Below are 26610 nucleotides of genomic sequence, written 5' to 3'. Positions count from 1 at the left end.
GGCAAGGCAGGAGGATCCCTTGAGCCCAGGACTTAGACCAGTCTGGGCAACATAGAGAGACTCTGCCTCTATATAAACATTTTAAAAATTAGCTAAACATGTGTGTGCATTTGTAGTCCCAGCTATTCCGGAGGCTGAGGTGGAAGGATTGCTTGAGTCCAGGAATTTGAGGCTGCAGTGAGCCATGATTATGTCACTGCACCCCAGTCTGGGCAACAGAGTGAGACTTTGTCTCAAAAACAAAGTGTTAAGACTTAAAGTAATATATGAATTTACAAATATTTCTGCAGATTTCTAGCTTAAGGAAATAATGCAATTAATGTAATCTTAAAATAGTTTAAGTAAAGGATAGAGTGCTAGAAAGGGGTGACTCCAAGCTCTGTCATGTTCACATCATACTGTGGATCCTGGCTAAGTCACTTCCCTTCCCTGGGGTTGCTATGGTCTGAAGGTTTGTGTTTCCCCCAAATTCTTAAGTTAAAATTCTAACCCTTAAGGTGATGGTATTAGGAGGTGGGACCTTTGGGAGGTGATTAGGTCATACAGGTGGAGCCCTCATCAGTGGGATTAGTGCCCTTATAAAAGGAGTCCCAGAGAACTCCCTCATCCCTTCTGTCATGTGAGGACACAGTGAAAAGATGGCCATCTCTGAACCAGGGAGACGATCCTCACCAGACACCAAATCTGATGTCTTGATCTTTGGCTTCTTAGCCTTCAAAATGGTGAGAAATAAATTTCATTCATTTATATGCCACCAAATCTGCGGTATTTTGTTAATAGCATCCGAAAGAGACTAAGGCAGGGTTGCAATGAGGAAACAGTTCTGGATAGCATTCTCCAAGTATGACCATTCCTTAAAGAAGAAAAATGAGTATTTACCCACAACAATCCTCTTCATTCACGTCTCCTTGAAGCATCACAGCAACCCCAGCTAGGAAGGACCAATAGCCTTGACAATATTTTCCACTGGACAAATCTAAGACTTTGCCATATTAACTGATTTCCCCAGAGTCACTTGGTCAATGGCAGGAGTTTTGACTTCAGATTTACTTCTCTTTCCATGATAGCGTGCTGCCTGCCTCTTGGGGAATGCACTATAAATTGAGCCATGCTTTTAGGAAAATTATGATCTGATATACAGCAGAAGGTCATGGACACCATGTCCTTGAAGCCATGTGGTAGCAGCCTTAACTACAGTGGAAGGAGCCACTCTGCCTGATTAGGATCTCACCAGCATGTCTATAGCTGGGGATAAGAAGTTTTCTACCCTAGATTTTATTGGCACCATTTGTATCCCATTAAATAAATTATTTTATGTGAATATAGCCCTTACTAGATGGTAATTTCAAAAGTAAACCAAATTTGAATGGAATCATTTAACTTTTGAAGTTAGGAAATATTTTTACATGTATTGAGTTGTGCTGATAGCTGAGTGTCATATCTCTCTGTGGAAGCTTTGTAAAACATTTTGCAGGGACAGGTGTGGCTCTGGTCAATACCCAGGCTACTCCCACAGAACAGTGTTATGTGGGTGAAAGTATACCCACCTGAAAACCAGGAGACCTGCCACCAGCCAGTTCTGCTACCAGCTGAGTCACCTGAGAAGTCATTTCACCTATGTCTTGGTTTCCTCATCCCTGTAAAGTCTCTTTCAGTCCCAAATGCAGCTGGAGAAAGGGTTCAATCTAGTAAATGCTTCAGCCTTTGTTCTGTAAAGCAAAAATGAGTTAATCCATGAAAAACGCTTACAGCAGTGTCTGTCTGCATGTGGTAGCTGCCTTATAAATATTAGCCATTAGAATAATCATTATCATTATGCCAAGAGCACTAAAACCATGGCAGTGTAGAGCTGAATTTAAAGACTTAGTTTGGGATGGAGCCAGAATGAGAACCCAAGGGCTCAGATTTCCAGTTTGGGGCTCTTTGACTTCTTGCTTCCTCTGAAGATTCTCAGGATTCCTCAGGGAATTGTGTATGGCTCACTCACCTCTGCTGACACTGGAATAAAGGACAGAGTCTTCACTGCGTAATGTCACACAAATTTATTGATAATCTGGGCCAGGATTAAAAAGATGATATTGCTAAGAGAAACAGTTCTAGGTAGCAGATGTTGTAAGTGGTTAAATAGTTCACCTTAACAGAATTCCCAGGGGAGAGTGGGGGTGTGCTCTGTCCGAATTTTTTATAAGAGAGGGCTCCATACGGATGATACTGGAGTGAAACCTGGAAGGACAATTAGGATTGTCGAGACAGGGATGAGCAGGAAGACACCAGGCCGAGGAAGCTGCTTGGGCTGCAGTGTGGAGCCTCAAATGCCTGGCACATTGGGGTCATGTGTGATTTGTGTAGCAGGGGCATGGGGAGTGTGCGCGAGTGAAGTGGCAGGTGATAAAGCCAGAAAGGTGGGCTGGGGCAGATTCTGTAGGGCCTGCTATGCCAAGCCAGGAAGCATAGACGTCCTCCCACTGGGCTGCAGCATCCCAGCTGTGTCCAGAAGCGCTCCAGGATTCCCCCAGAGCTGCATTGGGCCCAGAGGGGCGGGGCTGGAGGACTTTAGGGCAGGCTCTGAGGCCTCCGTCCTTGCTTTACCCAGGGCAGCTTAGACTTTATCTGTTTTATATCTTGGGGCTCCTTGTAACACTTCACTGAAAAAATTTGGGGTTCTCCTATTTCAATCCTTTTTTATGAGAGTTGAAATCCACTGTGTAGATCACAGCAAGGCGTTAAGAAAAGTCTTGAAACCAGGAAAGTAACCCAATGGGATCTAGATTTTAGAAAGTTCATCCTGGCAGCAGTGTGCATGATCAATTAGTAGGCTGGTTCAGCAGTCTGGGTGGGCAAAAAGGAAACATAAACCAGGGCAATAGCCATGGGACAAGAAAGGATGGATTGGAGAAACAGGTCAGAGTTTGAGGGTTCCTGGCATTGGGATGCTTTGATATGGAGAAGGAGAGTTTCTAAACCAAGTGGTAGTGATAGCAGATCTCCAGTCTAGGTGATCTTGAAGACAACAATCTTGGAAATTTGGTAAAAGAAGTTGTAATAACAAGTGAACCCCACACAGAACAGCAAATAGAATGTCTGGAGTAAACCACCAAAACTTGAAAGAGAAACCTTTTCCTTTGAGGGGCCTGGTGGGGAAGCTCCAAGCCTTGGCACATTGTCACAAAGCCAAGAAAATCTTCCTCACCTGCATCTGTAGCATCTTAAGGAGACCCCTCAGAGGATCCCAGGCTGGAAGCTACAGTCAGCTCCTTCCTGGGGTAGATGAAAGAGATGTTTTGCAAATGCTACACTGCCAAGCATTCCTTTGATACTAAGAACAATCATTTTTATTTGGCAGAAAAAAAAATCCTCAATGTATTTCGCTGGATGCCTTAGAATGTGAGCCTTCTGCCAAATGAAGACCCGGGCCTCCTAATTTGTTGGAGACTTAGAAAACATGGCAAAATGTGCTCTGACCCCACAATTCAAATTCATCTGTGGAATTGAAATGCGTTTCATGCCCTTCCTCAGAACAGATTGTTAGTTGTCGTGGTGACTTCAAATTTGATCTCTTAGCAGAGCGTCTAATTCTTGGATGGGTCAAATGGGAGAAAAAAGCTGTAGCTACTCTGTCTAATATGGCAGCCCATACTCACACATGGGATGTGCCCTTGAGCATGAATAATTTGAATTGATGTGTGCTGTAAGTATAAAATACACACTGGATCTCAAAAGCAGTATGAAAAAATGTAAAATATCTCAATACTTATTTTATATTGGTTACATGTTGAGATGATATTATTTTGAACCCATTAGACTAGATTAAATGTATTATTGAAATTAATTTCATATTTCTTGTTACTTATATTAAAGGGGCTACTAATAAAAATTGCACAGGTGCATATGCAATAGATATCACAGTATATGTCCTTTGGACAGAGCTGCTGTAGATTAATTGAGGTTCCCCAATATTCATGTAGTAAGCAAAAGCTATTAACATTTAGGTAATTTTTATTCTACATAAATGTATTGCTTTGAAACCACCTTTACTAACAGGATAATATTTATGTGGAAAGTTTTTTTTTTCCTTAATAGCTGGATGATAGGGTAAATTATTAATTTCCTTTTTGTTTTGTTTTTGAGACAGTCTCACAGTGGCGCAATCTCGGCCCACTGCAACCTCCGCCTCCTGGGTTCAAGTGATTCTCCTGCCTCAGCCTCCCAAGAAGCTGGGACTATAGGCGTGCACCACCATGCCCAGGTAATTTTTGTATTTTTAGTAGAGATGGGTTTTCATCATGTTGGCCAGGCTGGTCTCGAACCCCTGACCTCATGTGATCTGCCCACCTTGACCTTCCAAAGTGCTGGGATTACAGGCATGAGCCACCGTGTCTGGCCCGTTTTCTTTATCTCTCTCTCTCTCCCCCTCCTTTTTTTTTAAGACAGAGTCTCACTCTGTCACCAGGTGGGAGCGCAGTGGTGTGATCTCAGCTCACTGCAGCTTCGACCTCCCAGACTCAAGTGATCCTCCCACCTCAACCTCTTGAGTAGCTAGGACTACAGGCATGCAGCACCATGCCCGGCTAATTGTTGTATTTTTTGTAGAGATGGGGTTTCACCATGTTGTCCAGGGTGCTCTCAAACTCTCAGGCTCAAGTGATCCACCTGCCTCAGCCTCCCAAAGTGCTTGGATTACAAGCATGAGCTACCGCACCCAGCAATTATTAATTTTCAAAAATCAATTTTGCAGTACAGTTTCACAGGATTTCTGTTATTTTATGCCCCACCTCCACTTTTTCCTCACTACACAGGAAAACATTCCCCTAAGTAACAGTATCTGAGAATACACTACAGGACCACTCTCTACATGAGCCTACGAGATATGGACTCGTTAAAAATATCAGACCCGCAAAACTGTAAAAACAAAACAAAAAAAGTATGCAAACACCCAGGGCAAGAAATGAAAAACTCATGCTAATGTAGTGCTAAGAGTGAAAATTGTAGCCTATAAACTTCTTTTTTAAAAAAAGAAAATAGTGGGATAAGGGCCTAGAAATAGGAAAGTTGTTACCATGGAAACAATCACTTACCCACAATGCAAATATTCCATGTGTATGAGAGGTTATATGTATAAAAATGATGGCAGATACATATTGAGCGGGTGTTAGAGCACTGCTCAAAGTGCTTTATGTGCAAACCCTACCACAACTATGCGAAGTAGGAACTGTTCTTTCTGAGCCAACTGTTCTTTCTAAGAGAGAACTGCTCAAGATCACGAAATTAGTCGGCAGTGGAGTCAGGATCGGACCTCGGTCCCTCACCCCAACCTCACACCGGATGGCCTTCTGTGCTAGGACTGCATAATTATAGCCAGAGAAAATCACGTGTAGCCTGGAGAGCAGAAGAGTATTTTAAATACTTCTAGTTTTGCTGCATCTTAGGATTTTAATATTTTTCACATTTGTAACCTTCATGCAATTAAAAGCAGGAGATGATAATTACCCAAATCTTATGAAGAAGGGAAGAACTCGAAATAAGTATGCTTAGAGTTGACAGTGAGTTCAATTCCACAGGGAGATAACAGGACTGAGCTGCAGTTACTGGATCACTTAACACTGACACAGAAACACAAAACGGTGTGATAAAGTTGCTGATTTTTGAAATGTTATTACAAATAGTTTGTAGTGTTAAAACATAGGAAGACATTGACCCAGTGGAAACTTGAGGAAAGAATCTCACTTAATAACATATCCAATTTGGAGTTCTTTAATCCTCAGCATCACATAGGCATTACATTGAATAATTTCATTTTTTATTTTAAAAAATGTGTTTTGTTGAAACTTTAAAAAAAATGTGTGAGGGTTTTAAAGTTCCATTTTAAAAAAATTTTTCTGTTTTTGCTAAAATTGAGCATGAAGTTTTCAACCTTAAATGAAATTTGTTTTTCAGAAAGCTAAAAGTAAGGGAAGATAGCACTGCAATAGAAGTCTGGTGATGGATGGTTTGCTGTGATTGCTGACCGTGCATGTATTGTAATATGCCGTGCATTGTGAATCCTTGGCTGACGTTAGGTAAGGCAGGGCACCCTCAGCCCACTTAAATTCCAACCTCTGCATCGACCAGTTTTATTATACTATGAAAGAATTTTCAGTGGGCAACTCATAGTGTTCTTTTCACTCAAAGCCACCCACACATGGGGCTGGAGTAGAATTCAGCAACTGTGGGTGGCCCTGTCTGTGCATTCAGCAACCACTTCTGTCCACAGGAACCTTTTGAAAGCACCTTCAGCCACCTACCTGGGTCTCTGCTCGGCCATACCTCTGGGGAGAGTCATTAACTGTTCTCCCCTTTGCATGGAATGAGGTTCCTTCTTGAAGTCTTGGTTCAGGGAGAGCCATCCCTGATCAGATTAAATCCTCTACTATACACTCTCACAGCTCCTTTAGAGTAGCAGCTTCTCGCCTTGGTGGGTGTGTTCATTGCAGGCCCACACTTGAGAGTTCTGTGAAGATTTGATTAACCAAGTCATCCTCCAGTAAGTTCCACGAGAGAAAGGATCTCACCTGCTTTTTTCACCCCCACCCAGGAACTTGATAAATATTTGTCGAATGAATGAAATAAATGATTGACTGCACTAAAAATTCACAGTCGCTCACGCCTGTAATCCCAGCATTTTGGGAAGCCAAGGCAGGTGGATCACGAGGTCAGGAGATTGAGACCATCTTGGCTAACACGGTGAAACCCTGTCTCTACTAAAAATACAAAAAATTAGCCGGGTGTGGTGGCACATGCCTGTAGTCCCAGGTACTCTGGAGGCTGAGGTAGGAGAATTGCTTGAACCCAGGAGGCAAAGGTTGCAGTGAGCCAAGATTGCACCACTGTACTCCAGCCTGGGTGACAGAGTGAGACTCTGCCTCAACAGCAACAACAACAAAAAAATCAGTGTCTAAACGTTGGGTGCGGTGGCTCACACCTGTAATCCTAGCACTTTGGGAGGCCGAAGTGGGAGGATCACTTGAGGTCAGGAGTTCGAGACCAGCTTGGCCAACATGCTGAAACCCCATCTCTACTAAAAATACAAAAATTACCTGGGGGCATGATGGCAGGCACCTGTAATCCCAGCTCTTCGGGAGGCTGAGGCAGGAGAGTTGCTTGAACCCGGGAGGCAGAGGTTGCAGTGAGCAGAGATTGCACCACTGCACTCCAGCCTAAGTGACAGAATGAGACTCTGTCTCAAAAAAAAAAAAAAAAAGAAGAAAAAATAAATTAAAATTCCCAGTGTCTAACACTGCTAAGCCAGTCAGTGGTAGGTATCAGTGCCTCTATTTGTATATGTCACCTAGTGCAGGGATGATTTCTAATCTTTTCTATCTGACTCAAGCCCCTGACCACACCTTTGCCCACTCACTCTTCGCTCCTGTTCTCAGCCCCTACATTTTAAACAAGTTCAAGGTCATAAAAGGAAACTTCCTCAACTTCCCCTTCCGCTGGGTCTTCATCCATTGTCTCCTTCTTTCTGACACAGGGTGGAAATTGACCCTATCTCTTGCCAAAGCCCATTCCCCCTACTCTGATTCTGTCCCTCCATCTTCCCTAGGCCCTTGCTGGCTCCTGCATCCCCTATTTTGACTCCTCTTCCTTCTTTTCTCTCTCTCCTTACAACTATGCTCAGGTGACTTCCATCTCCCATGACCCTTATAGTTTAGCTCTACGGCAGCGCCGTCCAACAGAACTTTCTGAGATAAGGGAAATGCTCTGCATCTGTGCTATCCAATATGGAGCCCACAGGAAGTTGCTGAGCACATGAAATATGGCTGACATGACTGAAGAAACATACTTTTAATTTTATTTGATTCTAACTTATTAAAATTAAAAGAGGCACATGTGGCTGGTGCCCTCCATATTGGACAGCAGAGTTCTAAAATGTGAATTCTGAAGTCATATTGCTTAGATTAAAATAAATTATAGTTTTGATCTCTGAATCATATGACCTTGGGCAACTTACTTAAGTTCTTTAAGTATTCAAATTTTTCATCTAAAGTTGTGATAGTAGTACTGAAGTATAGGGTTGTCATGAATGAGATAATTCATATCATTACATTTAACAAATAGTGTATACTCCTAGCATAAACACTCAAAATGTGCTTCTTGTACTTGTCATCATCATCATCATCATCATCTTTGTTATTCAGACATGTTCACATTGTTTTTTCAAACTTCAGCTCAAGATGCATTAACAATCAACAACATCAATTTAGTGGACTGGCTAGCATTTTAAAAAAAGACATACTTTATAATACAATAAGAAATATGAGTGCTTCTCATGTAGTAGACGTAGATATGAAGTCATGAAATGTTTGTTTCTATCTATGGGTGAACTAAGTACCAGGTGTTGAAGTAAAATATATTTCTTACCATAGGTTGCATTTTCTAAAAATGTTGTGTTTCTCTAGAAGTGTTGTTTTAGAGTTTAAAGGTCAAGACTATGTTCTAGAGGCCAAATCCAGTGGTCTCTTCTCAGTCTCATCTTGATTTCTTGGTTCTATTTGGCACTGAGGTCCATCTTCCATTCGACTGAATTTCTTTCCTTCCTTGACTTACTTTGCTTACTTTTTCTTCTCTCCACCCAGTGTTTCTCCAAGGGTCACTTGGGTTCTTTTTTTTAAAAAGGAGTCTCACTTTGTTGCCCAGACTGGAGTGCAGTGGTTGGATTATGACTTAATGTAGCCTTGACCTCCCAGGCTCAAGCAATCCTCCTGCCTCAGCCTCCTGAGTAGCTTGGACTACAGGCACATGCCAATATGCCCAGCTAACTTTTAAAATGTTTGTAGAGACAGGGTCTCACTGTTTCCCAGGTTGGCCTCAAACTCCTGAGCTCAAGCCATCCTACTACCTTGGCCTCACAATCACCTGCTGGGATTACAGGCGTGAGCCACAGCACCTGAGAACCATTGGTATCAAAATCAGTCTAGAGGTGTAAGAACATGTTTATTATTCAAGGTGGGCCTCCTGATTGTGTCTCCTGTCACCCTTGTGACCTCTCCTCCCACACTGAATTCAACTCATCTATGTAAACAATAGGATTTTGCAGACATGACAAGTGTGACTTATGAGGCTTTGTCGTAAAAGATCTTGTGGTCTCTGCCTTACTTTCATGGATCACTTGCTCCTGGGGAGCCAGATGCCATGTTATGAGGACACTCATCTTCATTCAGATCCTTTACCCAAGTTAAGTCTTTAGATCACTGCAGCCCAGCCGACAACTTGACTGCAACCTTACCAGAGGCCTAGGGCCTGGAGCCAGATTCCTGATTTATAGAAACCATGAGATCAAAAATGTTTCCTTGTTTTTTAAGATGCTGAATTTGGGGCTCAATAGAAAAGGAAGTAGGCATGTGCTTTAAGTTGCATGTCCCTAGACCCCATTCCAGGCCTACTGAATCTGGTTCCCCTGAGACAGCCTCAGGATGGCCTCACAGTCTGCATTAACATTTCTGGGTACTTTTTCTACTCTCTACAGTTTAAGACCCACTGCCCTTTTTTTGTTTTCACCGACTGTTCTCCCTCCCTCACTCCCTCCATTTCTTCTTTCTCCTATAGCACAGGTCCCAAAAGTTCTCTCCAGGGCCTCCTCCCTTTTCATCGTGCACTCCTTATGCAAGTGCATCTATTCTGTGGCTTTAGCCGACAGCCTTGGAGCAGCTCAGGGACCTGCTTCTCTTCCTTGGAGCCCTCTACAAAGCTCATGAGACTGAGTTTCCAACCGCTTACTGGGTATCTCCATATGGACTTTTTTCTGGCAACTCAAACCCAACATTTCCAACACTGAATTCATAACCATCCTCACAAAATCTCCTTTTTTGTTTGTATTCCCTGCTTTTGTTAGCAGGTTTATAGGTTTATAGCTCAGTCTCTTAAACTCTACGTCTTGATGTCATCTTTGCATTATCTTTTTCCCTCACCCTCAATACGCAGGGGTCCCTGAGATCTTACCATTGCCCCTCTTCAGAACCTCCCTTGGCTGCTGCTATTGCTCTTGTTCATACCTCATTATCCCTTACCTGGGTTGGGAAGCTTCTTCATTGTCTCCTTGTCCTATTCTTTTCCCATCCAGACTTCATGCTTCCTAAAAGACTAGTATCTGGTTCAACTGATCATGATACTTCCTCACTCAAAATCCTTTGATGCAGTCTATCATTAATGGGCATTTGGGTTAATTCCATGTTGCTATTGTGAATAGTGCTGCAATGAACATACGCGTGCATGTATCTTTGTAATAGAATGATTTATATTGCTTTGGGTTTACACCCAGTAATGAGATTGCTAGGTCAAATGGTATTTCTGGTTCTAGATCTTTGAGGAATCACCACACCATCTTCCACAATGGTTGAACCAGTAGCATTCCTATTTATCTACAGCCTCACCAGCATCTATGTGATACATATACATCATGGAATACTATGTGGCTATAAAGAGGAACAAGATCATGTCCTTTGCAGTGGCATGGATGGAGCTGGAAGCCATTATCTTCAGCAAACTAACACAGGAATGAAAACCAAACACCACATGTTCTCACTTATACATGGGAGCTGAACAATGAGAACACATGGACACAGGGAAGGGAACAACACACACTGGGGCCTGTCAGGGGTGGGGTGCTGGGGAAGGGAGAGCATTAGGAAAAATAGCTAATGTATGCTGGGCTTAATAACTAGGTGATGGGTTGATAGGTGCAGCAAACTTGCCTATGTACCCTGGAACTTAAAAAAAATCACTTGATGGCTTCCCACTGTCTTTTGATAAAGTTCAATTTTTTGTGTGTGACCCCAATAAGACGTTCCATCTGTATTTCTAACAACCACCTTGCAATCCACCCCTAAACACACATGCTCCCTAGGCACAAAGGGTTGTCCACAATGTCCCAGGCATGCCTTGAAGTTTTCCAGATTTTTCTCATACTGTTATGATAACTATATAATTAAAATTCTCCCTTGAGAATAAAAAATCATGATATAAAGCCCATTGCAAAATTTACTTGCAACGCAATCTACAATGGTAGATGTAGTCTGCTCCTGTGCCCTTCCATCCCAGCCCCCAAACCAGGCAGGGAGAAGGCAGGGTAGGGGTGTGGAAGCAAATCCCATCCGGCTTCTGGCTACTTTGTTGCCTTCTGATATTGTTTGGTTCTGTGTCCCCACCCAAATCTCATCTTGAATTGTTGCTCCCATAATCCCCAAGTGTCATCGGAGGGACCCAGTGAGAGATAATTGAATCATGGAGGTGGGTTTTCCCATGCTGTTTTCATGATAGAAAGTAAGTCTTGGCCAGGTGCGGTGGCTCACGTCTGTAATTCCAGTACTTTGGGAGGCTGAGGCGGGCAGATCACCTGAGGTCAGGAGTTTGAGACCAGCCTGGCCAATCTGGTGAAATCCCGCCTCTACTAAAAATATAAAAATTAGCCAGGTGTGGTGGTGGGCGCCCGTAATCCCCTTACTCAGGAGGCTGAGGCAGGAGAAAGGAGAATCGCTTGAACCTGGGAGGCGGAGGTTGCAGTGAGCCAAGATCACACCATTGCACTCCAGCCTGGGCGACAAGAGCAAAACTCTGTCTCAAAAACAAAAATGAAAAGAAAAAGAAAATAAGTCTCATGAGACCTTGTGGTTTTATAAAGGGCAGTTCCCCTGCACACGCCCTCTTGCCTGCCTCCATGTAAGACATGCCTTGCTCTTCCTTTGCCTTCCACCATGATTGTGAGGCCTCCCCAGTCATGTGGAACTGTAAGTCCATTAAACATATTTTTCTTTATAAATTACCCAGTCTTGGGTATTTCTTCATAGCAGTATGAAAATGGACTAGTATACCTTCAGATAATGGAAATTTAAAAAGCCCATTCAGCATCCTGTGAGTCTTCATTTGCTTTGTCTACACTGGTTACGCTTTTGTGAAAAGACAAATTCATTCATTCATTGAGCCAATGAGCATTTATTAACCCTGTCCTAGCCATAGTGGTAGATATAAAGATTAAGATCCAGTCCTTGTTCTTTTTCAACTTGGATACACCTTCTAGATAGTAGCAGTTGCCAAAGGAAAGATGCTAAAATATCAGAGAACTTCACAGGTTAAAAAAATCACTTCTGGATTGGAGATGTAGGGAGTGGAGATAAATTATTGCCTATCTCTCTCCACTTGTATATAAGCTCCAGGAAGACAGGAATCTTTGCTTTGTTTAGTTGTATATTTCTAGCATGCAAAGCAGTGCCTGGCACATAGTAGAACTCAATACATATTTGTTGAATGAATAGGTGCCTGAATTTTAAAAATGTATATAAAAGAAACATAGGCCTGGGTTTATGACTATGAGCTCTAAGGCTGAGATGATGTCTATTTGCATTTTTATGGATTTGCATTATGTTCAGCATATTTTAGGCACTCAATAAATTCTGGATGAAAGTTGAGTAAGTGATTTCATAGCTGAGGTTTGTTTTCTTCTCACCCCTTTTCTTGGTGCCATTAAGTATTAACCCTCCTGAAGAAAATGTCCATGACAGTGGTTTTAAAGGTAAGAGTGTTTAAGAAACCAAAAAAAAAAAAAAAAAAGGGCAGTATGGTAGAAAATGAAGGCAGTGTGATAGAAAATGAGATGAAAGAAAAAGGTCAGGAAAATAACATTTTAAAATGTAATTACTGAAAGTATTTTTGAAAGCACTGATTTACCTTTACCTGGTAGTCAACTGAAATGGAAAACATGACAATAGGTGGTGATGATGTTGAACCATCTCATTAGCAATATTTGTTTAATTTAATCCAAGAACGAAATATTGCTATATTTGTTTAATTTAATCCAAGAACGAAATATTGCTGTACAGAGTCCAAAGCTTAAAGTTATTGGAAGCATTTTATCCAACTCAGAATTAAATAAAAAGGTGAAAGGCCCAGAGAATATTTCTGTTGTTGTTTTTTTACCCCAGTGATATAAATTTAACTAGCTGAAATCATATTCTAAGTATCAGACATTTACACCGACTCTGAAGTGGCAGTTACCTTTGCATATTGAAATTACTTGGGGCTTGTTTAATGAGAAGCTTATCCATTAAGAACCCCACTGGATACAGAATTAATTGCTGGGGAAAGCATCCAAAGCAAGAGAACATTATGGTCCTTGCCCTAAAGGAGCTTACCATGTAAGCAGGTGAAACAAATATGAACAAAGCAAGAAAAAAAAAGCAAATGAATTATGAGTGTAGATTAATTTACAGCCCTTTGGGAGAGTCAGCTAGTTGCCCATTGAAATCTGAACTTCCTTTCAACCTTAGGAACAGTTGTCCCTGAGACTACACTTCCCAGGTCATTTTGCACTTACATGAGACCATGTGACTAGTTGGCCATGTGACCTCATTATGGTCAATGGAATGAGGGCAGAATAGATGTGGGCCACTTTGGGGTCTGGCCCATATATGCCTTATCCTTTCTCCCCATGGGCTGATGTAAGAAAAATAATTATATGCATATAATAATACATTATATATAATGGCATGTATTATATCTAATTATATAAATATTTATGTATAATATATATTTGTATTATATAAGGTATAATATATATTTATATTATATAATATATAATACATTATATATCACATGTTATATAATATATAATTATGTAAAATATATAATTTTAATTTTATGTAAAATTATATAATATATAACATACAAAATTGTATATTATGTTATATGTTAATTATATATTTTATATTAATTATAATTAATTGATTATATAATTTTATAATTATATATAATTAATTATATTATATTGCATATTATAGAATAGGTAGTTATATAATATACATAATTATATATTATGCAATATATTACATATTAATTATATATAGTGTAATATATGTAACACATATATAAATATGTATACTGTAATATAGATAACATATATGTACACATATATATTTACATATTATATAAATATAATATTGTCTTGACCCAAGTTTTGAGGCCCTGGCTTAAGGCTGGTCAGTTCTGCTTCTTGATTAGCTGATTGAGTCCACAACCCCAATCACTCAACCAATTCCCTTTTTGGGCACTCATATGGGGCCACTGCCTTGGTTGCCCTGAGTCCCAGACAACCAGAGGTAACCACTATGCTCCACAGCCCGCTGAAATTACTCAAATTACTCAAATCAGACAGTTCACAGGGAGTCCACAAAACCTAGCTAACCCCATTCCACTTGCCGTACATAAACAGGCCCAAACAGTCCTGGTGCAATCTCTGTGTGGCCCTGTGTGGCAGTCTTTTCTTGTTTGGAGCTGTAAGTAACAAAGAATTCTACCTTTCATCTATCCAAATGCCACTGTGGTGTGTCCAGCCATCTTTAAATCTTATAAAACAGCTGAAATGGCAAAGACCAGAAACTCTTGGAAACCATGTGTTGACTGGAACAAAGTTGCTTTCTGCCTGGGTTCCTGAAGGACTGCTGTGCCCCAACTCCACTCATCCTCAACTCCCCAATTTGTGCCCCTCCCTCATCACCCTGGACTGTCCTATGAGAGAAAAAGAAACTTCTATTACATTGGAGTCATTACATGTTTTGCCTTATCTGTTATGGCAGTTTAACCCACCCTAATTATCACAGGAAACCAGCCAACTCGCAGCTAAGGATATAGTGTGGGATGAGGAAACTTCCAGGGAGGGACAGAGGGGGCTCTTATCCCACCTCCTATGAGGAGGGGAAGCTCTGGAGAGGAGCTCAAGGTTGCTCTTTAACAAAATGGCAAACGAGTTTAGCAGTTAACATTATTGCACATCCCTCCCTTCTTCGTCCAAGGGAAAGCCTTCAGTCAAAGAACCCCTTATGAGACAGATCTTATTATTTCTATTTTTCATGGTATTCTCAAAGTTAACTCCATCTCATTAAGCCCCAAGTTCATTCCCACTTTCTAACCGCTTTATCTTTTTTCTCGCATCCTGTGAATTTCAAATTAGTTCCTAATTACCCTAGTATTACATAATCTCCTCACCACTCCCGAAATAATAAAAGTCATAGCAATAAAACTAAAGTATTTTTGACCAACCTTCCCAAACAATTCAATCTGCTCACGCTAACCTGGATGTAACCCCACTGCGGTGAATCGTTTCAGACTTTTTTCTTTTGTGTTCATATAAATCCATAGAAAATCTATGGTATTGCCTTTCCATAAATTGTATCTTGCTGTACATTGTGTTCTACAATTTGCTTCTTTTGCTCAGCAACAATGTTTCACAGAGCTCTCCTGTTCTTAGGTGGAAATCTAATTTATTCCTAATGGCTACATAGTGTTCCTTAGTATGACTAGACCACAATTTATTTAGTCATTCCATCATTCAGCTTATTTCCAATTTTCCACTTTTAGAAAAACATCTGCAGTGAATATCTTTGGATCTACTTTCCTGAGCACTTACTATGTGCTAGGTGCTCTTCAGGAATAATGCCATTCCCCTTAATGGTTGTGTGAAGTAAGTACTGGCACCATCTCTGTTTAGTAGACGAAGTATCCAAGTGAATGCATCAGGGTTTCTTTAGGGGTAGATGCTGAACAGTGCAATTGCAGGATCCCTTTCTCGTTTTTTTTTTCTTTTTTTTTCTTTTTTTGAGATGGAGTCTCACCCTTTTGCCAGGCTGGAGTGCAGTGGTGCGATCTCGGCTCACTGCAACCTCTGCCTCCTGGGTTCAAGCAATTCTCCTGCCTCAGCTTCCCGGGTAGCTGGGACTACAGGCGTGTGCTGCCACGCCCAGCTAATTTTTGTATTTTTAGTAGAGATGGGGTTTCACTATGTTGGCCAGGATGGTCTTGATCTCTTGACCTTGTGATCCACCCGCCTTGGCCTCCCAAAGTGCTGGGATTACAGGCGTGAGCCACTGTGCCCAGCCTCCCCTCCTTGCTAGTGGTGGCCTGTTCTAAAAGTGCCTGGGATTTGTTTTAACTAGGTATGTTAAGACACACAGACATAGAAATGACTGTCATGAAGGAAAAAGTTTTTAGAGTCAGAGGTGCCTAGAGGCAGGGGTATGGCACACCATGCAGGGCCACGTGGGGAAGCACCAGGTAGGTCTAGAGGCAGAAGGAGTGAGAGTGTGGTGGGGAACATGGACAAGAGCCTTTATTGTACTTTCACAGGAAGGAATAGGTGAGGCAGTGTAAACAGATTTAAGATGGGCTAGTTTGAATGGCTTCAGCGGACTAGTTTGAATGGCTTCAGTGGACTCTGGGGCATAGGGGCTGTGCCTAGTTGTCTGGTACCTGGACCTGAGGTGATAAGGGCCAGAGAATAGTGGTCCTAAGTGTGACAGCTCATAGAGGAGGGTGGGAGGGGGTGTAGTCTACCATCTCTAGGAATTGTCTAGTTCTGGGAAGGGCAGCCCCTTGAGGGTCACCAAGGTCCCAAATGTCAAAGCATCAAAATACAGAAAATAAAAGACGTGGTCAATACACAGAAATTTATAATCCTACCAGCAGAATATTGGAGCTCCCTTTTCCCTGCATTATCACCAAACACCTGATATTATCAAACATAGTATTTGTAATCCATCTGATGGGTGAAAACAGTGTCTCTTGTCTTAATTGGCATTCCCCAATTAATTAATGATATTGAGCACCTTTCACGTATCTATGGGCCAATGGGCAATAGTCCCTTTCTGGTTCACCTCTCCAGTTTCTTCCCACCCCTCCATGGTCTTCTCCCTCGGTCTGCAGACACAAGCTACACTTTTCTGTATGGCTTTCTAATACGGTCCGAGTGCTTCTCAGAAGTTTTATCTCTTGGCATTTTCCAACTTGCATTCTAAATTCTAACCTTGGTCTCTGTCCCCAACCCTTCCCTCCTGACCTTTGCACAAGCTATTCCTTCTGCCTAGAAAACTCACTGTATATCCTTTCCCCTTCATTTCTGACACATGCACACACACACAGACACCCTCATATGACATATGAGGTCACCTCCAGGACCCCTTTCCTACCACCTTCTCTTATGTACTTTCCAATTACAGCAATTACCCCATGACTGTATAACTGCAGGTTTGTCTTTCAACTCTCCCCATAGATTATAAACTTGTTAAAAGTAAGGATTGTGTTTTTGTTTTTGTATTCTCCATACCTAGCACAATGACTGAAATATGCTCGGTACACCGTAAGTGCACTTCGAATGGAAGGAAGAATGGATGGGAGTGTGACTGAATGAGCTTATTTATCCTGTTCCACACTCCAGCCCCTGAAGCTTGTCTCCTTGCTGAGTGTCTCTCCAAGGCAGAGACAATGGGTGAATCAGATACTTTGCAAATTCTAGATTTACACCCAAACACAGCATTTGGTACCATGCCAGGCTCATGTTCTGGTATGTTCTGGGCTCATTAAAGGGTTTCTGGTTGATTGTGTGTATTCCTGGGTGTGCAGGATTGAGGAAAGCCAGAAGAGAAGAACAACTGGCTCCAGTTTGGTTTTCAATGTCAGTAAGAGATTGGTGCGAATGATTTATTTTCCTTTGAATATTGATTAAGAAAAATAAGTAACCATCTCTATCTTCATACATAAGGTGCCATAGACTGCCAGTTTCCCATGTCCCCTCCAATCCATTCTCTTCTTTCTGGTCTCCAGGCTGTCCAATAAAGACTACATTTCCCAACTTCCCTTGCAGCTAGGTATGGCCATGTGACTAGGTTCTCAGTAATGATAATGTGAGAGAACTAATTTGTGTAACTTCTTCCTCATTTGCCTGAAAGAAAATTGTTACCTTATACTTTTCTTTTCTTTCTCTCCATACCACCCCCCAACGGCTTTCCTTTGGGCCAGACCCCAGAAATGCCAACGATCCAGCTTCAATGATGCAAATGAAGACCTCAGGGAACAACAGAGTAATGAGAGAAGGAACCTAGGTCCCTGAATGACTCTGGAGCAGATATGCCCCAGACATTTTACCATGCCCTGTACCTCCAACGGTAAGAAATTTACATATTTGAGAAATAAACTTCCATTTAATTTACTATATATTTGGAACACTTTGTTACAACTTAGCCCATACTGTAACCTACATTTTTCTTCTACCTCTTCCCAAATGTATTATTCTGCTTAGCGCTTAACACCATCTAGCACAGAAAATGTTTTCCTTCTTTTCTTCTCATCTGTCTTCCTTAACTAGAATAGTTCCTGGAAGGCAGGGTTTTTTTCAATTAGCAATAATCACCTGAGATAAACTTCATTGGCTATGATACTGCTACTGCACAAAGCTGAAGGCAGGGGTTTTTGTCTTTGTTCACTGTTGAACTCCCAGCATCTAGAAGCGTGTCCAGTTCATAGTCAGTGCTCAACTCTATATATAGAGTGAACTATTACTGGCCACCAAAAGTGAAATCATAATATATACCACGAGGAAAGAAGAGTGAAAACAGTGGGGAACTTCATGCATGGAGGGTAGACGGAAGGCATGTAATCAGACGAGGGGCACAGTCTCTAAGAAAAAAAGCCCCTGGTGCTCTCCTGCCTTTGGGAGGAGGACTCTGAGGTTTTGCTTTAGTTCCTGTCCCCAGTGGTATTGGTTCTGGAGTTGAGAGAGGAAGAGAGATAAAGTCAGGTTTCCGTACCTGCTCCCACTTAATAGGAAGTAAACCATATTCTCTTCTACATTCCATCTACCCTCATTTCCTTCCTCTTCTTCAGAAAAATACATAACAAAATAAATTCAAGATGACTCCTTTTGTAAAATCCCTTAGGTAGAAGGTATTCATAGAAATAGCTGTGGAATGGCAGAAAAACTATTAGGAAGAAGTTGAACTTTTTTTTTTTTTTGAGACGGAGTCTTTGCTCTGTCACCCAGGCTGGAGTGCAGTGGCCCGATCTCGGCTCACTACAAGCTCCGCCTCCTGGGTTCATGCCGTTCTCCTGCCTCAGCCTCTCAAGTAGCTGGGACTACAGGCGCCCGCTACCATGCCCGGCTAATTTTTTTGTATTTTTAGTAGAGACGGGGTTTCACCGTGTTAGCCAGGATGGTCTCGATCTCCTGACCTTGTGATCCGCCCTTGGCCTCCCAAAGTGCTGGGATTACAGGCGTAAGCCACCGCGCCCGGCCTGAACTGTCTTAACTTCAGATCTGAGGCTTTCATTGGCTGGATGGTCTCCAAAAAAATGGATTGACCTCCTTTGTCTTCACCATCCTCACCCATGATGAGTATGTTTCTGTTTTATATTTTACACTTTAAAAAATATACTGTATTTTTGTTGTGGGATGTTACAGGCTCAATTGTGTCCCCCCCAAAATTTATAGGTTGAATCCCTAACTCCCAGTACTTCAGAGCATGAATATATTTGGAGACAGGGTCTTTAAAAGGGCAATGAAGTTAGAATGGGGTCGTTAGGGTGTTCCCTAATCGAATATGACTGGTGTCTTTATAAAAAGAGGCGAAGAGGACACAGACACAACAGAGGAAAGACCATGTGATCACACAGGGAGAAGATGGTAATCTGCAAGCAATGTACAGGGACCTCAGAAGGAACAAACCCTGCCGGCACCTTGATCTTGGACCTCCAGCCTTCAGGACTGTGAGAAAATAAATGTCTGTTGTTTACGCCACCCAGTCTGTGGTATTTTGTTTTGGCAGCCCTACAAAAATAATACATGGGATAATGTAGAAAATGATTAATAATAATAACATATGTAATAATAATAACAATATGTTATGCTGTAGTTGCCCTCCAAATGCTTGTCTTCTTCAGTTGAATTAATAGAAGCAAGTTGTTTAAAATACAGAAAGCAACACTACTGGCCTGTACTGGTCAGAACCCACAGAACGAAAGTAGGGCCTCTTTTTGGAAACAAACTTTGATTGTTGGGGGTGGATGATCATTGAGAAACTGGGTTAGAGAAAGGCCACAGGCTGGTGAAAAGTCTGGGAATTGCAGCACTGAAGGAAATGGCTATGCGTGACCCAGAGAAGAGAAGACTCAAGGGAACATGAAGCCATCTCCAAAGCCATGAGATGCTCTCCTAAGAAAGAGGAATTCTATTTAGCTGCATGGGCCCACAGGGGAGAGCCAGAATCAGTGGGTAAAGGTTTCAGGGAAGTAGATTTCAGTTCAATATAAGAAAGACTTTTCTAAGAGACCTGCTGGCAAATATAAACAGGCTACCTTGATAAGTATTCAATGAGGTTGAATGACCACTTATTAGAAATGTCAGAGAGGAGACTCAAGCATAGATCCCATGTTTGGATCAGATAAACTTGAATGTTCCTTTCAGTCCCAACATTCTCTGTAAAAATAGATTGTACTCCAGCCAAAGAACAGATTTCAACAGCACTTGGATATACCTCTTACAATTGTTAAGAACATGTGCATGGTCAACAAATACTTCTGACCGTCATTGATCTGGTGGATATTTAAAAAGATTTAGAAAATTTACTAAGAAAGAAAAATGGAATAAATATTCAAACTGTAGAGACAGTCACAGGACCTTGGGAAGGTGGAAGGTCCCCTACTAATATTTTGGGGTCCCAAAGTGCAAGCTGTATCAAAGCTGGACTTGTGCTAGTCAAAATCTTGTTTATTTTGTGTAAAGCTGCCATCTCAAGTTCACACACACGCAAAAACAAAAAACAAAATAACGGAGCTTAACTTATCTACTAAAAGCTAATCTATACTGAAAGAATGTGTTAAAATCACTCCCAGTAAGAGTTGACACAGTAAAAGCTGTAATTTCCCAACTACCATCAGTATGTGAGATTTTGGGAAAGTCGACAGAAGCAAGGGATGATTTGGTAGCTGTATCAGGCACATAGTTTTCATATCCATAAATTGCTACAGAGTCATGGAGTGTCACTGGTTCTAAAGTGCGGCGGGTGGACGCCACCTCATTACCTGACACCTCTTAATCAATGCGGCTGGAATGCGGGCTTCCCTATCTTGAAACCGACCGCGGGCGGTCAGAGCCGGCAGGGAGTGAGAGCTGCAACCACTGCGGGCTGAGCTCCCACAAAAGAATCGGCGCAGAGAGAGGGGACCGACCAGGCCAACTCTCTCCACTTGGGGCTGGGAGGGCAATTACCACCGACCCCTTGGCTTCCGATCTAAGACCCCGGAAGCCTCCCCTCCTCCAGATACCCAACCTGCGTGTCACCGATCACCCGCCACCCCCGCTTCCCCGCCCAGGGGAGCGCCTCCCAGGCCGAGGCTCGGAGGGGCCCGCGCATCTCCAAGACCGGACAGGGGTCCTCACTCACAACGCCTGCGGCTGGCAGAGGGAAAATACCACGGGTGCGGGGGAGGGGGAGAGTGTCTCTCAGCTGCCTCAGGTCGTCCTTCGGTCTCCCCGGGGACGCGCAGAGCCTCGGCGGAGGTGGAAGCGGGGAGGGGTTAAAGCGGGAAATTAAGATACTTGACCAACTGGCAGTGCTCAAGTTAACCGAGTCCGTGGCGAGCGTTCTGGGGATGGGAGCGGCCGGCTGCGCACTCGTCCCGGGTCTGGAGCCACCGCCGCGGCGCCAGTTCTAGGGCGGAGCGCTCTCCTGCGCCGCGCCGCGGGCTGGGGGCACCAGAGGCAGCGCGGAGGCCGGGACGGGCACCTGACCTGGCGCGCAGCCTGGGCAGGGGCCGCAGTCCTGCGCCGGGGAAGGGGCGACCCAACTGCGTGCTTGTGCGAGAGCAGCAGCCGGCGCCTCGCGCCCCGACAGGTGCAGGCGCGCGGGCTTCCCATTGGTCGCGGCGGCTGGCCCCTTACCCGTCCCCGCCCTCGCCGGTCGCCGGCCCCGCCGCGGCGCCGGCTGGGTTGGCAGAGGCGCGTGCTCGCGCGCCCGCGCACCCTTCGCCCCGTCCCCGCCCCCCACCTCACCCCGTCCCCGCCCCCTCCCTCTCTCCGCGCCGCCGCCGCCGCGCGCTCGCGAGTTCAGGTAGCGGGCGCGCGGGCGCCTCCGCGGGGGCGCGCGGCCGGGCTCCAGTCCTCCCCCCGCACCCGCCCGCTCGGGGGCGCCTGGGGAGGGAGTGCGCGGGCGGGGGAGCTGGAGCCGGGCGCCGCCGCCGAAGCTTCCGTCTCGTTCGCTCGCGCAGCGGCGGCAGCAGAGGTCGCGCACAGATGCGGGTTAGACTGGCGGGGGGAGGAGGCGGAGGAGGGAAGGAAGCTGCATGCATGAGACCCACAGGTAAGACCGAAAGCCCCGGAAGGGGCTTCCGTCCCGGGGAGGCGCTCGCAGGCCGGGGAGGGGGAGTTGGTGCCTGGTGCTGCTCCCCAAGGGAGAAATTCTTTTTTCTTTTTTTTTTTTTTTGACAGCGCATTGAAATCTCAGTGGGGACTGGGGCAGTAGGATCCATCCCAATCCCGAGGAAAACCAGAGAAGTAGCTGGGGGAGACGGTGCCACGTTGTGAGATTCCCAGAGTGCAATGTATAGGCCCAGGGAAAAGTGTCCTCTCGGCCCCGAGACGCGAGGAGGCTTTAGACTTTCCTGTGGTGGGCACAGCTGCTGAATCCCGGGGACCGGCGCGGAGCCAATGTGCGCTAACCCCTGCTCTCCCTCCTGTCCTCCATCCCCCAGCACGCGCAGCATCCCACGGCGGCTGTTACTCAGTGCACCCGGCTCGGGGGAAGGCGGGGGACCTCGCCGTGGGAAAGGGGGCGGGGGCCGCGCGGGGGAGGAACCAGGATGGAGCCTGGGAAGCCGAGGCGCCGGGTCCCAGAGCGGAGGAGGGAGAGCGTGGCCCCCGAGCCCGGACAGACTGGCTTATTGTGGTGTTCCGCTTCTGGTTGCAGACCCTTGCAAGCTGGATGCCCTCTCTGGATGAAAGATGTATCATGGAATGAACCCGAGCATTGGAGATGGATTTCTAGAGCAGCAGCAGCAGCAGCAGCAGCAACCTCAGTCCCCCCAGAGACTCTTGGCCGTGATCCTGTGGTTTCAGCTGGCGCTGTGCTTCGGCCCTGCACAGCTAACGGGCGGTGAGTGACCCAGCTGTGTTGGGAGGGCCTAGGGATGGCCCAGAGGGGAGAGAGAGCCTAGCTGCCAGGACAGCCTTGCACCCCTCCCCCATACACCCAGACTTCAGGAGGATCTGACAACGCGAGGGTGCCTCCGTCCCAGCCTATGGCCGTCCTTCTCCGAAACCGCTGGAGTTCCCTGAAAATTCCCCTGTGGAGCCCGCACAGATTCACACACCCACATTCTGTCTGGAGCTTCCCACCAGCCTCCGGGCCTGGCTTCTCCCTAGGAAAGACAATAAAGCCTGGCCCATTATTACCACTTTGGCCAAGAAAGGGGGGGCGGGGGAGTGATGTATTTGTGGACCTCCGACCCTTGTCAATGCCTTCAGCAGATAGAAGTCAGATTTCAGCCTCTGGATTTAAGCAAGAGTTGTAAGAACCACCTTTGAGAATGTGAAGGGTCTGGAAACATGGTCAGACTGGCTGAGGGGCAGGTTTATTTGAAAGTTAACTTTCCCTTTCCCTGCGTGTGCAGCGTGTCTGTGTATGTTGGGGGCGGGGAGGAGATGCAGAGGTGTTCTTTCAGGTGTGCCTCTGACAGTTTGCTTTGCTCATCGAGGTCTGATTTCGGAGAATAAAGTGAATCGCTCTTCTATGGAGTAGAAGTTAGCTGAAATAAAATTGATAGCCTCAGCCTCCGTGGGCGGCTAATCTATAACGTATTTGGTTCTGGGGGAGGGGTATCTTTTGATTGTGGTAGAGGAAGACAGATGGAGTTCCTGTCTGAATTTCAGAGCCTAGTCTCCCTGCCTCCACTGCTCATTGCTGTCCGTCATTACGGTCCATTGCAAACGTTCTCTAGAGCTTGTTGATATGGACGTTAGAAGGAGCTGAGATACTGTTAATATATAAATAAATTATAATTGGTTGAAAAGCAAGTATTGATAGCTATAAATAAACCATTTTAGCGTTTTAAAATATTGCTGTTTCAGAGAATTCGAAGGTGAAAATGGAAAAAAAAATGAGTGAAAAATTAGTAAAAGTGGAGGAGAGGTGTAACACGTTGGGCTTTAACACAGAGTAATCAATGACCCAGGCATTCCAACTTAGACTTCTGAAAGATGCCCAGAGTATAAAGGTGTTTATTGCAATATGCATATGTATCAAAATTAGTGAAAAAACTCTTGCTTTGGGTGGACATTGGTTTTTATTTTTATTTTTGTATATTTGTTTTAAGAAGGAATAACTTTTTGGGTGCTTGTAGTTTTTATAGAGATTTCTCTGAGGTAGGCTTCCTCTTCATGGAGGAAAAGGTCAAGTGTGAGGCCAGGCCAGCACCTGTGTGGCCTGCGAGGGCTCTGGTCACAGCCTCTGATCTGCCGTGGACACCAGCTCTGCTTCACAGATGAGTGGGAATAGAGGGGCAGAACAGTATTTGGTGAATCTGGATCATTTCCTCCCCTCCTCTCTGCTTTTGCCTCCCAGTTCTAGCTTTCATTCTCTCAAACCAGGTCCACGTGATTTTCCATCTTCTTGGTCCATTTATCTTCTGTAGATGACAGACTAGTGAATCAAGGTTCATTTACATTTGTCTTGACTATTGTTATTGGATGGGTGAGGTCTGAGCACAGCCGAGATTTGTTTTGTGCTCTTGGTTCTGCTTGGTCGTGTTTACAGAGCATCCTCCTCAACATTTCAGAGCTCAGTGTATGTCATGGCCACCTTGGTCTTATGACAGTTACCTCTAAGGTTCCTATAGCATGTCTTTTTTCCCTGCCTTCCTCGGGGGGGATCATGCCAGGCAAAAATATCCAGAGCCTTGGAGAAGAGGATAGGAGTAAGGGTTTCCTGTCACCTGTCAGTCTCGGAGCTCTTTCTTTTTAGGCACTCATACGCTGCAGGAAGCTAGCCATCAGCTTCGTTTCACTTTGAACTCCTTCAGGCTGAGAGTGTGATTTCTGGAAGAATATTTATCACTTCACAGTTCTTCTATGAATAAACCTTTTGGGCAGGCAAGGGTGGTGGGGGATGTCCTATGGAGTTCACTATACAGAGATTTTTTTTCTTAGGAAAGAAATGCACATGGAGGCTCCAGTAAGGCAATAAAAGCAAATACACCTTAGCTCTAGACCTGTGCTTCTAAAACTTTAATGTGCATACAGATCACCTGGGATCTTGTTAAAAGGCAGATTCTGATTCATTTGGTCTGGAGTGGGGCCTGAGATTCTGCATTTCTAATAAGCTCCCAGGTGAAGCAGTTACCGCTGATCCAAGGACCACACTTTGATTAGCAATGCTTGAGACCAAGGCATTCCTTAAAGTAAGTTGCTTCTACTCCAGACTTTCTGCCATCATTCTCGATTACTAAATGCAAATGGCCTGTGAGGAGCAGAAGTCTCACCCACTATCTAATCTTCAGGTGATACACAGAGCTGAAAATCAGCCCTCAGAGAGTGCTTTTTTTCATACACAAAATGGTATATATTTAATAGACACTGTTCTGAAATGTGGATTTTCATTTTTGATTGCTTTCAATGGAAAAGGAACACCACAATGGCAAGATATAATCGTCTCAGCTAGGAGGAAAAAAAACCATGTGCCCAGTACAAGTATTGAAGAAAAAGCCTGAGCTAGAAAGGCAGACATTGAGAAAATGATTAGACAAAGAAAAGTAGGAACAAGAACTCCATCAAAAATGAAATGCTTTGTCTTAGAATGCCAGAGCTCCAATTCAGTTCTTTGAACCCTAGGGAAACTTTTATAAGCCTGACTTGTCCTGAGATGATGTTTGGGTGGCTCTCTGCAGGTTGTCTTTTGTCATTAAGGAAGAGGGCCCTCATTTGGGGCCACTGAGACCAAATGCTGTGCAAGAACTCATATTAGGTTGGTGGGGACATATAGGACCCTGCCGTGCGTGGAATCTGCATGGAGCATGGTTTCAGCCGTTTCTCTCCTTTCTGCCCCAGTACACTTGACCAGAGATCTGCTGGGCTTTGAAGGATGCCCAGAGTACCCCTCACCCCCAGGCTTCAAGGAAGAGAGCCAAGAGTTTGTTCAACAAGTGACTCCTTTAAGGTGAATTCTTTAGCGCGTTTCTATATTATAAATAACTCAATACTTTAGCTATATTTCTATATTATAAATAACTTTCTATATTATAAATAACTTAAATAACTTTAGCACATTTCTATATAATAAATAACTCAATCAGGCTCTGCCACTTGATAGCTTTGGGGTCTCAGGACTTGGGAGCCTTAGCTTCCTCATCTATAAAATGAGGATGATGGTGCCTAATTTATGGGGTTGGTGTGAAGGATGGGAAACATGTAGGCACTTAGTAAATATAAGTAATAGTAGGGAGGAGGGGGCTGAGACAATGCCATAATTTTGGAGACCTTTGCTTTATTCATTCAATAAACATTGAGTGCCTATCCCCTGTCCTGAGCCAAGCACTATTGCATGTTATTTTTACCTACAACTCTCTTTTACTCATTTTTTCCCTAAGTGAGCAAATTTTCTCCGATTTCTCTCTATCCCCAACTTTTAAATGCCATAACCTCTCTCATATTTCTTTAGTCAGTAAGTTCTTCCCTTACCTGGGTTTCCATTGCACTAGCTGCAACCCACTATAATAATATTGTCTCGTATACTAGACCACAAGCCCACTGAGGGCAAGAACCTCGAC

General features: G+C 44.0%; 1 protein-coding gene, 1 long non-coding RNA gene and 1 pseudogene across 3 annotated transcripts in view; 2 read left to right on the top strand and 1 right to left on the bottom strand.

The window, feature by feature from the left end:
- The first annotated feature begins 255 nt into the window (after positions 1–255).
- Positions 256–19588, top strand: LOC105478170 (uncharacterized). Its single transcript, XR_985195.2, has 5 exons — positions 256–722; positions 4133–4246; positions 5935–6056; positions 17818–17963; positions 19418–19588. It is a non-coding gene; the product is annotated as an uncharacterized lncRNA (long non-coding RNA).
- Positions 18181–18253, bottom strand: LOC139360434 (U4 spliceosomal RNA; annotated as a pseudogene).
- Positions 19589–21995: 2407 nt separating the features above from the next.
- The window catches only part of LOC105478143 (sushi domain containing 4), a 147604-nt gene continuing 142989 nt past the window's right edge, over positions 21996–26610 (top strand). For both annotated transcript variants that reach the window (XM_011735196.3, XM_011735206.3), the window contains exons 1-2: positions 21996–22151; positions 22758–22943. In XM_011735196.3, coding sequence (XP_011733498.1) covers positions 22793–22943 — 151 coding nt within the window. In that variant the 5' untranslated portion in view covers positions 21996–22151; positions 22758–22792. The remainder of the gene's footprint in view (positions 22152–22757; positions 22944–26610) is intronic.

The sequence above is a fragment of the Macaca nemestrina genome, chromosome 1 (genome assembly GCF_043159975.1).
Source record: "Macaca nemestrina isolate mMacNem1 chromosome 1, mMacNem.hap1, whole genome shotgun sequence".
In the NCBI taxonomy this organism is placed as follows: Eukaryota; Metazoa; Chordata; class Mammalia; order Primates; family Cercopithecidae; genus Macaca; species Macaca nemestrina.
Note: the sequence above shows the minus strand (reverse complement) of the source record. Positions and strands in the feature narration are given on the sequence as shown.